Source organism: Dermacentor variabilis, chromosome 2 (assembly GCF_050947875.1).
Source record: "Dermacentor variabilis isolate Ectoservices chromosome 2, ASM5094787v1, whole genome shotgun sequence".
NCBI classification, from domain to species: Eukaryota; Metazoa; Arthropoda; class Arachnida; order Ixodida; family Ixodidae; genus Dermacentor; species Dermacentor variabilis.
In genome coordinates, this window is record NC_134569.1 from 39,686,041 (window position 1) to 39,697,104 (window position 11,064).

Genomic DNA, 11,064 nt, shown 5'->3' on the forward strand with positions numbered 1-11,064 from the left:
TTAACAAAATGTTCGAGCGCGAGCCATGCGCGGACCATGTGGACGAACGCTCGGTATGGTGGCTCCATCTGCTGATTTTCTTTGTAAAGCGCACTAGCATTTAATTTCTTAGTTGTATTTGGTTCTTGGCTGTATTGCGATATTGCGATATTTTTATTCCTGCCTCAACACCAATAACATATGCTTTGCTATACGAGGTCTTATTGTTCAAAATATTTGTGCATACAAATTTTCACTTTCAGACCCCGATATGTAGTATTTGTACGCTCTAGTTCAATGGCCAGACAGTCAGATGCCGCCTCCGTCGTTGAATTCGATGCATGTGAGAAAACATCGTCTGCGTCGTCAGCCAGCCGCCTCTTTCGGGAGGCTGCGAGCGGTTAGGCAACGACGTTTGCAAAATTATTATTTTTTCACTGCTAATCACCTGCTGTGATGACATGAACCGGTTCGAAGAAAACAAGCCTGCGACGAAGAAGTGACAGCGTTGCTGCTAGTGCGTCTTACGATGTCATCCAACGTTATGTATCATTGTTTTGAGTTTGTACCGAGTTTAGTGGTTGGCTGCTACTGCGACTGGTAGCGCGTATACAACGTTCACTTGTCTTGTGCTCAGCCCAAAACCAAATGCCGGACCGCGGTATGCTCCTGCTCTAGGTGTCGGGACATTCTCGGAGCTGACCGTGCAGCCTCACTGTGTAGCTTATGTGAATGTCAGCTGCTGAAGTGTACTGCACAGAGTGAGTCGTTATGGCCTTTTGTAATGTCTGTGCATTTTATGTGTGCTGTGTGTTGTGGTGATGCCCGACGCTGACACGAATGCATGATTTTGTCGTCTTGACTGCGGGACTGGACGTCATCTCGCGCACGAATGTATTAGTAACTTTCATGGGTCGCGCACTCTAGTATGACCATAGGAAGCGCTAGACTTTGCGTACACAAAGGGACATTTGCGTACGCGAAGTGCCACGCTCGGTTTACGTTCTTTTGTACATCTTTGTGGTTCTTTTGTACGCGTTCTTTTGTCAGCCCGGCGTTTGCGTCCCCTAACTTTGCGGGCAAGGTTCTGACTGTTGTAGAAGTCGCGGGGCGCTTTTTTCGTTGCTGGGTGTACTACGTCAGACAGACTTTCTCGCGCCTCCGGCGCTCGTGCTGAGTCAGTCATGCCAAATTGTACCTTTCTCGCGCCTTACGGCGCTCTACCTTCAAAATAATACCACTGATTTCCCTGGGGGAGCAGTAGGGGCCGTAGTAGAGACCGGGCCTGCTCTCCTGAGGTGTCTTCGCTCGTGCCAGGCTTTTCGTATACTGCTCTCTGTGACATTGCGAAATAATTTTTGATTGTCCGCTTTGAGTTAAATAAACGTGCTTCTGCAAAAACATGCGCCAAAATCGGTAGGCGTGAGCCGCAGAGTTGGCGAAACAGAAGCAAACAAAAAAAGCACGTGCGTGCGACGTACCTTTTGACAGCGTTATTATAATCTCAGGGGTATTCCTAAGGCCTCCGTTTGCTGGTTATATGTGCCCTCCTGTGGCAATACTTGTTAAAAATTCAATATATCGTCGCGACGAGAAAAGCACCCAGCAACGAAAAAAGCGCCCCGCGACTTGTAAAACACAAATCATAACCGAAACTCCCTAATATGCATTATTCACTCGCAGTTTTACTTCCGGAGTTACGTGTGCAGATACTTATAGTCTAGTCATGTGCGCGGGACGTTTCATGAAACTTCTTCTTCTCAGTACAGGTGGATCTCTCCACCTGGTTCAAATTAAGGCCCCGCAGGACGTGGTGCTCGCTCGCGGCAGCAACTCTCTCGTGTGAGCCAGCATGGAGCTCCGCCCCCTCAAGTATATTATAGTTTTCGTGTTTTTTATCTTCTCGGCGACCCTAGTGTTCCTGCCTCTCAGTCTCTCGCACAGAATTCGTCACGTGAGGGACCCGAGGCGGAGGTGAGTCGCAGCACAGGTTGCGCACTACGTGTACATTTGCCTAACTCGCGCAATCATGTGTTAGGTGCACGCTGTTACCAAGGTACAGGCGCCCAAATCTTTAACTAGCGTGCGCGAGCGGCGACTTTTTCGTGCGTCAGCGCCGTATGACGGGGCGAGGCTGGAAACAGTCTGAGGCTAAGCGCATGCGGACAAAGCGCGCTCAGCTGGGCCCATCGTCTGCTAGGCTGTTTCCAGCCTCGCCCCGTCATACGGCGCTGACGCACGGAAAAGTCGCCGCTCGCGCACGCCAGTTAAAGATTTGGGCGCCTGTGCATGTAAAATGGTAGCGAAACTTTATAAGTGCATGTTCTAAGGCATCCTGATCTCGCTTCGAAAAGTAATGAGCTTCTCTTTAAGTTATCATAAATTGTTTTCCTGATTTCGTTTTTTTTCCTCTTAAGTAGTTACTTATGGCAGCTTTCTTTTCCATTGCCGCCACCCATCAGATTATCCTAGCCTCTCTGACTTTCCGCTTGACGTTCTTTATTGCTGTGTTGCTCACCATAGCACACTTGCTGATAAGCTTCCTAGTTCTTTTCCTCCACTGTGAATCAATGTTATTCCTGTATAAATACCTAAGCACTCTCCCAGCCTATTTACTTTCTTCCATATTCCTCAGTCGTTCTTCATAATTAATTTTACTGTTAGCTTCCCTCACTTCAAAACTTGTCCCGCCCATATCACCCTGTGCAGCTTCATTGGCAGCATGTTGTGACCATTGGCATCTCTGTGTTGAGCTGACAACTTCTGTCAAGAAAAAGAAAAAAGAACAAATAATGCCGTCACATTAGGAAGTGGGATTTATGTCGTGATTTATGTTCCTTGGTGCGAATATTTAAATTACAAGGTCCAGCATTTTGACCGCTACTCAAACAGGTTTCTTTCTCTTTTTTTTAAATTTGTTATTTTTTTAGCGTGCAGGTTGCCTCTGCTTATGCACCATTGTGTCTCTTCAAGAGTGGTCTCTATCTGAAGGCGAACATAATAAAGCTGGTTCGCATTCCCTAAGAACGTGAGGGACTAGGATGGGAATGAATGACAGTACGAAAGTGGTTTGAAAAGCCATTTCACTTTTATTAGCGTAGAACTATAAAGCCAAAATACATGAATGACGAAGAAAATGTTTTAATAGATGAAAAGTACTATGGCGAACACGCTGCCACAATATTGCAATTCATTAAAAACCTATTGACAGAATCCACAAAGCACTCAAAAATATTTGCACCTCCTTGTATTCATATGAGACAGTTATCTGACATGACAGCATTGCACCATATTACCATTTAAAAAGCATTTCAACCTGCCAATATCGCTGCCTGTAGTGCACTCAGGGCTCCTATTACGAAGAGTGAGCAAAAAGTGCACGGTGTATCCTCGCATAGCGCTCTGCTTTTATCATCATGGTAGGACAGAGCACATCGGATGCAGCAGCATCAAGATGCACGATAACACACAATATGCAGTCATATCTTCCTATGCCGTGTGCTAGCTCCAGTAAAATTTGAAATGAAGAGCAGGCCACACCTTGGGCAAACACGCAAAGAAATTAAAGAAACTTAGACCAAACCGCGACGCTCAGTCGACCAGCACCATTCTGCACAACCTAAAAGCTGTACAAAGGCTTCTACAGACTGGCTAAATTTTGTGCCAGAAGCACTATTCTGTAGGGGTTACCATGAACCAACTTTTATATCTTAATATAGAGAAAACATACAATTGCCTTTTTTGGATGCCAGTATTACCTGAGTGAAGTGTTTATTTGACTGTATTCTGCTTAAACATTTTTTAACATTTAAAAAAAATTTTGTACATAGCATTATTTTATTTCAGTGTTTTTCCCCAACTCACCTAGTCGCGCTTCAGTCGCGGTGTATTGCATGATGTCTCTAGCTACAAGTTCTTGGCACATTTTTAGTTCCAAGTTTTGCAACCTATATATATCGGCATTGCTGTTGCCATGCGGAGAGGGCATGCAAATACATATGAGCATGTGTAGAGAGTTGCCGAATTTTCAGCTTGCCTGCTGTGCTAAGCTTGTACAGAATCTTCTCGCCTCCTATATCACATTAAAGCGCTGCTGCTGCTAAACAAAACTAAATAGTCGTTATGGAAATAGATAAAAATTTTAAATCAATCGGACTGACCTCATATTTGTAATATTTACAAGTAACTTCAATACGGCTTGAACTATATATTCGGCTGGATCAGATTATGTGTCATCCAGTAATGAATGAAACTAGCTAAGCCAATGTACCAATATGCTTGATTCCTTATGCCACGGCTAGACAGAGGTGCTCATAAAAGATATACTAGTGATGAGCCTGCTTCTGGCAGATCAAGTGGTAGCCGCTTATAGCTCTGTTCACAGCGCCACACAAGAACTATGACCTAGTCTACTGTTTCGCGTGACTCAGATTGGCAGCTCAGTTCAAGAGGCAGGTAATGCATTCTAACGTTGCATTGCATATCAAGCACTGCAAAATTCCACCTCTGTGTGAAATTCGCAAGCAGATGAGTGAGCAGTCTAGCCAAAACATTTACATACACCTTGCGTGTTCATTTATGCCACATTCCAGGTGTTCATAAATACTGTTAATTTGGGCCTATTGGCATGTACTTAGGTGAAGAAGCAGCACTCTAGAGTAGGAAAAAATGAGACGACAGACACAGTGCTCATGTGTCATTTCCACGTGTCCTGTTCTAATGCACTGTTTCTTCACCCAAGTAGGTGTATAGGCATTAGATCTGCAAATTCAGTCGCAGTGCCAGAAATATGCACTCCATCAGTGCTTTTGCTTCTCTCTACTTTCAGACATGTCTATCAGGCAGCAGTCTCGCTTGTGAGCTGCTTTGGTGGTGGCGTTTTTCTTGCTACATGCCTACTTCATCTGCTTCCCGAGGCACGCAACCAGTTTAACAAAGGCATCGTAGACCGTTGGGAAAACGTACCAGACTTCCCATTTGTCGAGTTCCTCTGCATTGGAGGCCTTCTCCTCATTCTTATAATTGAGCAGGTGAGTGCCCCAACCTTGTTTACCTGCTAACATTCAAAGGCACGCATCAGCCTGCCAACGAAGTAATCTTAATTTTTCTTAATATTCTTTTTATTTGCACCGAGAGAGAGAGAGAGAGAGAGTAAAAGATCTTTATTAACAATATTTGAATGGCGAGAGCAGTGTAGGAGGAACCCTCAGTCCAGGGTCCCTAAGATGATTCCTGCGATGTTTCGAGCCCGTTGTATCACAGCTCGGAGGACCTCGGGAGGTCCGTCGCGGAGGGCATCATCCCACAGCTTTTTGTTGCGTAGGGGGTAAAGGAGAGTTGGCAAGGGAGGAAAGAGGTTTGCAGTGCACTCAATCGTGACGTGGAAGATTGTGGGCGAGCTGCCACAGCCAGGGCAACGATCTGCATAACAGTGTGGGTAGAATTTATTGAGAGAGACAAGATTTGGAAAAGTTGCGATTTGTAACTGGCGTAATGCCACTGCTTCCTCCCACGAGAAGGACGGCGGTGAGCAACCCCTCTGGCTGTGCTGGAGTGTAGGGGTCAGGGAACTTCCACTAAGGTTGACTTTCATCAGATCTGTGAGCATATGCCAGGATTTCTTACTTATCTTGATTATTCATGAAGGTATTGCTGCTTCGCTAATGCAAAGACTTGTGTTGCTGCAAGCATGAGTAACCAATGTGACCCGTCACTTAAACACAACACAGTGAACATGTTGAAGAAGTATGTCAACAGAGGTCTTGCAAGTGATCAGACTGCTTTGAAGCTCAAACATTTTTCCTTTTAATAGGTGACGCTTTTCTGGAAGGAAGCTCATTCAAGGGCCACCTTTAATGCCTCGTCTCCATTTGGCCGGGACACGCCTGTGGCGAACTATGGTAGCCTCCAGCAGTCAGACTCGTATGATGACGGACTTGTGCGTGGTGTGGCCGACAACACCGGCATAGAAGATGCAGAGGCAGAGGAGCATGCCATGGAATCCATCCACGGAGACCCCAACTCTCACTCCAGCCTCCGGTCCATAGTGCTTGTGCTGTCCCTCTCACTGCACTCAATCTTTGAAGGAATCGCCATAGGCTTGCAGCCAAATGTACAGCTCCTGCTTCAAATCCTGGTGGCGGTGTCCATACACAAGAGCATCCTAGCTGTTACCCTAGGAATCAACCTGGCACATAGCCGGCTCGGGCGCTGCAGCATTTTCACGAGTGCACTCACTTTTTCACTCATGGCTCCCCTTGGCATGGTGTTTGCCATACTTCTCATGCAAGCGGACACCGGGGAAGCAGCTTTGTTGAATGGCATTCTTCAGGGCTTGGCTTGTGGGACATTCCTCTACGTGACTTTTTTTGAGGTGCTGCCCCATGAAATGAGCCACACGCATAACAGGCTACCAAAGGTGCTCTCTATGGTTTTAGGTGTTGGCACCATCACAATGCTGCTCTTGTCTCTTCCTCACTGATCACATATCTTTTAATTACCTGCTACTGATGATGCTTGTGCTTGCTAAAAGCTTTGCCTGTCGCTGCATGGCTCATTGCAGGCAACAGTGTGGGTCCATTAGTTGGCATGCTATCTAAATGGGCCTCTGGGGCTCCATTAAAAGCACCATGCCCTGTAGCTACTGCTCACAGAGAATGGCCCTGACCTACTGCTGCTCAGTTGAATAAGTGAAATATTATCAGCATGTACAAAAAGTGAAAGATGTTTCAATACACTGGCAGCTAATGTGTGCACCGCAAACACAATGAAGCAAGCGAACCAGAAACAAAATCTGCACATTATAGAGTGCAGCTCTATAGAAAGTTAGCACCCTGATTGGCTTTGAATTCATGCACCCATTTCAAAAACATAATACCCTAATATGGAATGTAAGTAGTGGGAAGCATTCATTGCCAGTTAGGGTGCCCGTCCAGGATACCTTATATCCACAATATTGGGATATCCATTATAGTTCTTACCAAATGAGAATAACTATGTCAAAAGCATTAGATGTAATCTGAGTGGTGCAATATAGCCATTTCAGACAAAAAAAAATTGTAGATTTTCTCATGTTTTTCTTCTTTTCTGTGACATACTCGGCAAATTTTCCTAATGGAGCATTCTATCTTCGCATGTCTAAGTATTGTAGGAAATGTACCGATTATTGCATTATGCCTGTTTCTCCAGGACAGAACAGAGAACTTTCCATATGAATAAAGAGTAAATTGTGCACATTTTTCATTTGCATGCATAGTCCAGTTTCAAGCTATATTATATGCCAATGCAACTGTGTCACAATACTGTGTTTTGTTTACCATCTATTCTCCAGTACAACTCGTGTTAGGTGACAGAGTTGCAAGGCTACTGTGGTTTTGTCTCAACCAAGCTTGCGACAAAATTAAATGGCACTCGTAGCAATGTTGCCTTTCAAGCCACTTCACTGAGAGCAAGCCCGAATTTTCAGCGAGTAATAACAAAGAATTGTGCCTTGAGTTGGCAGTATGTGAAGATTGTGTGTATTTTTTAGGCTGTGATACATAAGAAGATAGTGACCTATTCAATGTGCTTATTGTAACGCAACTGCTGTAGCTTGTACTAACCATCTGCAGTGCCCGGTGTGTCTTTTCATTGTATCCCTTTATTTTTTTTCCCCCATTTTAGTCCAGACAGAATCGTACCTGCAGGTATTAAATAAAAAATAAATAAATCCTGATTCTCATTTAAAAAAAAGTATTGCTGCAGCTAGCTTGGTTTGCATTCAGAATGGATTTTCTCCCCTGCTCATTCTGATGCTATTGCAAGTAATTGAGCATATTGAAGAAGCCATGCAAAGTTCATTTGTGCAGGGCAAGGGTTCCCAGCACCATACCTTTTGGGCTCATGTATAGCAGGGAGTCGATAGGTGCAGCTAGTCAGCCCAACAGATGCCATAGCCTGCAGGCATCATGCCAGCATTCCAGTTATAGAAACCCTTACACAACAGCCACAGCAGCAGTTGCCACAACTCTCGTGCAACTGTGCAATTTTCATTCAACATTCATGGAACTGTGCTTTTTCTATTTACTTGCTGTCTGTACATGCTGCTTGCAAGCTTGAATGCCTTGTATAGGTATATATAATTTAGGATGATATTGACATGCCACTCAATGCAGTTATCTTAATTGTATAACAGACAAAATCTGGCACCTTGGCGCTAAAAGTGCTTTATTTTTCTGCCATGTTATGAACAAAACTGTTAACTGAGTTACACCAAATGAACAGATTTTTAAAAATATGTATTATAGTTTGACTTTATTTTACATTCCATCATCACCTCTCCGCACACTACTTTAACAGTTGCAGAATGAAATCCATGTTGGAAATTGCATGAAGCTTGCATTGCTTCGCATACAAGCAGACAGTGTTGGTTCGGACATTTGTGTCTTGTTCTGAAGAGCTCTCTAGTGTGTTGCCCCTGCAATGGCCACCATGAAAAGTTAATCACACAGGCACAGTTGTTATAAGCTTTGGTCACACCTATAGCTTACGGTGATCTTACCTTCAGTGCTGCTTTTTAATCAGTCACATTATTTGCTGCTTCTGTACCGCTCTGAGCACAGAATTGTTTTGATACTGAACATGGGGTGTGCCTTTTAACATGTGTAGGCAGTGTTGTACCAGTGAATAAACGGAGCTGTTGACTTTTCGTGCTACTGGATTTTTTTCCTTGGCCAGTCAAGTGAATTGAAATTGTGCAAAGCTGTTTCAGCCATGTGGATGGACTTCTCATTACATGTCCCGTGCAGACACAGAAATAAACATGTGACAAATGGTCTAAAAGTACCCTGCACTCATGACACAAACCTGGAAAGAGGACATGAATAACACTGTTCTATTCAGCATCAAACTAGCTGCATCTATTTTTTATGTATGTGTTGTACAGAGTAGTCAAGTTTTCATATGTAGCACAAACTAGATAGATGCCTTACGTTGGTGAATGAACAGAAGCAACACAAGTCCAGCTTGTGTGTGTCAAGAAGCCCCCAAACCATCTCCATAGCACTGAATATGCATAAGCACACGGGTGTTGTTTCTAAAATACTGCAATCATCTTTGGCGAACGTGGCAGTGCTACACGTGCAAAGGGAAGCCACAAATTCAGAAACTGTGTTGTGCTCCTTTCTGGGCTTTACCAGTCTCTTCGCTTATCATGATGCCAGAGAGGTAATGTGCATGACGTCAACAGTTCCAAAATTTGTTGGTCAATCAATGAAGGACAAGAGCACCAATGTGATGAGCCAACTGTGTTTTGAGAAGCCTCTAATCCTTCCCTGAACATTCCATTCAGTCAGAATATTGCAAAATATGATGATTGCTAGAGCCTTTCTAGTTAGCTGATGTGACTCGTAGCTTTTTCTGTACTGCGCAAAGTTGGTGAAAGTATGCAGGGAGGAGGACATGCCGAGACTGCATCACAACAGGGATGCACAGCAACATGCAAACGAGAGAGGTGTGAGCTTTTGTGAACAGTGCAACATGCTAATCTAGCGGTTCCTTAACCGATTTTGTGCCCAACTTCAACATAAATATGATCGCAGTCTAAGGATGTGCAGGATAAACGAAACATGGGGCATGCTTATTTGAACTTCCATGCACACAAACTATAAAAAAAAGAAGCAAACAAAAATCGCAACCACAAATCTTGCAAAACATAGCAAGGTGCACTACAGTTGGGCTACACGAGCAGACTTAGCTTAGGCTTAGTGTTACGACAGATGGTCAAGGACAACATGCAGCTGCAACACTGAACTTGGAAGTCGCAAGGTACGTCCTGGCTCTCAACATGCTGACATCGTATGCTGGGGGGGTATCTGTAAGAGTCCACCTAGTGGACTGTCTATTTTGGCCAGCGCTAATTGGGTGAGCTGTACAAGCGAGAAGGAGGCAAGCTGGGGGCGCTTGTCACTTTCTTGCTAGTGCAGCTACAGTCAATCAGCACTTATGCAGCAGTCAAAATGGACATAGGTGGACTCTTACAGAATACCTCCCCCCCCCCCACCAATCCCCCCTGAAAGAAATGGGCGCATGTGCTCCCTACACAAGTTAACGAGTTAATGAAGGAGTGTGGAAAGCAGTACAGACCAGCACTTCCAACTCCACGACAACTTGATGGCGATGGTCACACTCATGCTCAATAATTTGAGAAAAGACTTCAAGATGATTTATCTGTAATTCTTGTAGAGAACCTGCTATGTAATGAGGAATTCCAACTTACTGGCTCGGTACACAGGTCGACAAATTTACAGCTGTCAATAGTACTTTTGTGGAATTGTACTCGTAGAGAGTTGCATGTAGGTCACACTATCACATCAAGACAGGCATTGCCAAGCTCTGTGTAGCTCTCGCCTGTCTAACAAGTATCACTGTCCATGCTTAGGCCATAGAAGTGCATAAAAGGACCCCTGTACTATGCCCTCATTCTCAAAGCTGCTAAAGTGCCATTTGCACACGATAATGCTTCACTGGGCAGAGAAACGACAGAGATTGAGGAGGTTTGTGAATGTGTTCTGCCTCACTTTTTTTTCCTGGGTAAAACAAATCTTTTTAGCTATCAACTCGCAAAGACAAATGCAGTCTTCTTTCAACCTACGAGAAAAACTTTTGCTTTTTCTCACATTAAACTTGGATCAGATACGATCAAAAGTACTGGATTGTGTAAAGGCTTTAGGCACGTACTTTTCTAGCACCCAAACTTTGTATGAACACATGGTTGAAATACACAAAAAAAGACTGTGCAAAATTATTGGGCTAATAAATGTAAATATCTCTTAGCTGAATGCATAAAGCTTTTGCTGTACAATAAAGACTGCTAATTGCGCTAGTTGGAATGTTTGATTCATTGTTACGATACTTCAGCGCAAACACAAGGGACAAAGAAAGCTGTATAAATCCCTAACCTTAGTCCAATTTAATTATGCTGACTTGGTTTGGGGTGCGACGACGAAGAAAAACTTAATCTGTTTACTAATTTTAAAGAAGAAATCTATGAGGGCAAGAACAAATGCTTCTTTTAATTCTCACACGCAAGAGATGTTTGATTTCCGT

The 11,064-nt window shown here is 44.0% G+C and overlaps 1 protein-coding gene across 6 annotated transcripts; it reads left to right on the plus strand.

The window, feature by feature from the left end:
• The first annotated feature begins 242 nt into the window (after positions 1-242).
• On the plus strand, positions 243-8,672 carry LOC142571666 (zinc transporter ZIP1-like). 6 transcript variants are annotated; one of them, XM_075680192.1, is made up of 4 exons: positions 243-740; positions 1,744-1,821; positions 4,808-5,009; positions 5,792-8,672. In XM_075680192.1, the coding sequence occupies exons 1-4, from the start codon at positions 712-714 to the stop codon at positions 6,458-6,460; spliced, it is 978 nt and encodes a 325-aa protein (XP_075536307.1). In that variant the 5' UTR covers positions 243-711; the 3' UTR covers positions 6,461-8,672. The 6 variants fall into 6 exon arrangements, with proteins under 6 accessions (XP_075536307.1, XP_075536311.1, XP_075536309.1 ...); XM_075680196.1 differs by having other exon boundaries at positions 247-740; positions 1,744-1,851; XM_075680194.1 differs by having other exon boundaries at positions 247-740; positions 1,749-1,851.
• The last annotated feature ends 2,392 nt before the right edge of the window (positions 8,673-11,064 follow it).

What these genes read in the sequence shown, in the direction of transcription:
- LOC142571666 (XM_075680191.1), top strand. Translation starts at nt 1,832, where the DNA reads ATGGAGCTCCGCCCCCTCAAGTATATTATAGTTTTCGTGTTTTTTATC. An exon ending in GTGAGGGACCCGAGGCGGAG is followed by an intron (nt 1,954 to 4,807) that starts GTGAGTCGCAGC and finishes CTCTACTTTCAG; the next exon opens with ACATGTCTATCAGGCAGCAG. An exon ending in TCATTCTTATAATTGAGCAG is followed by an intron (nt 5,010 to 5,791) that starts GTGAGTGCCCCA and finishes TCCTTTTAATAG; the next exon opens with GTGACGCTTTTCTGGAAGGA.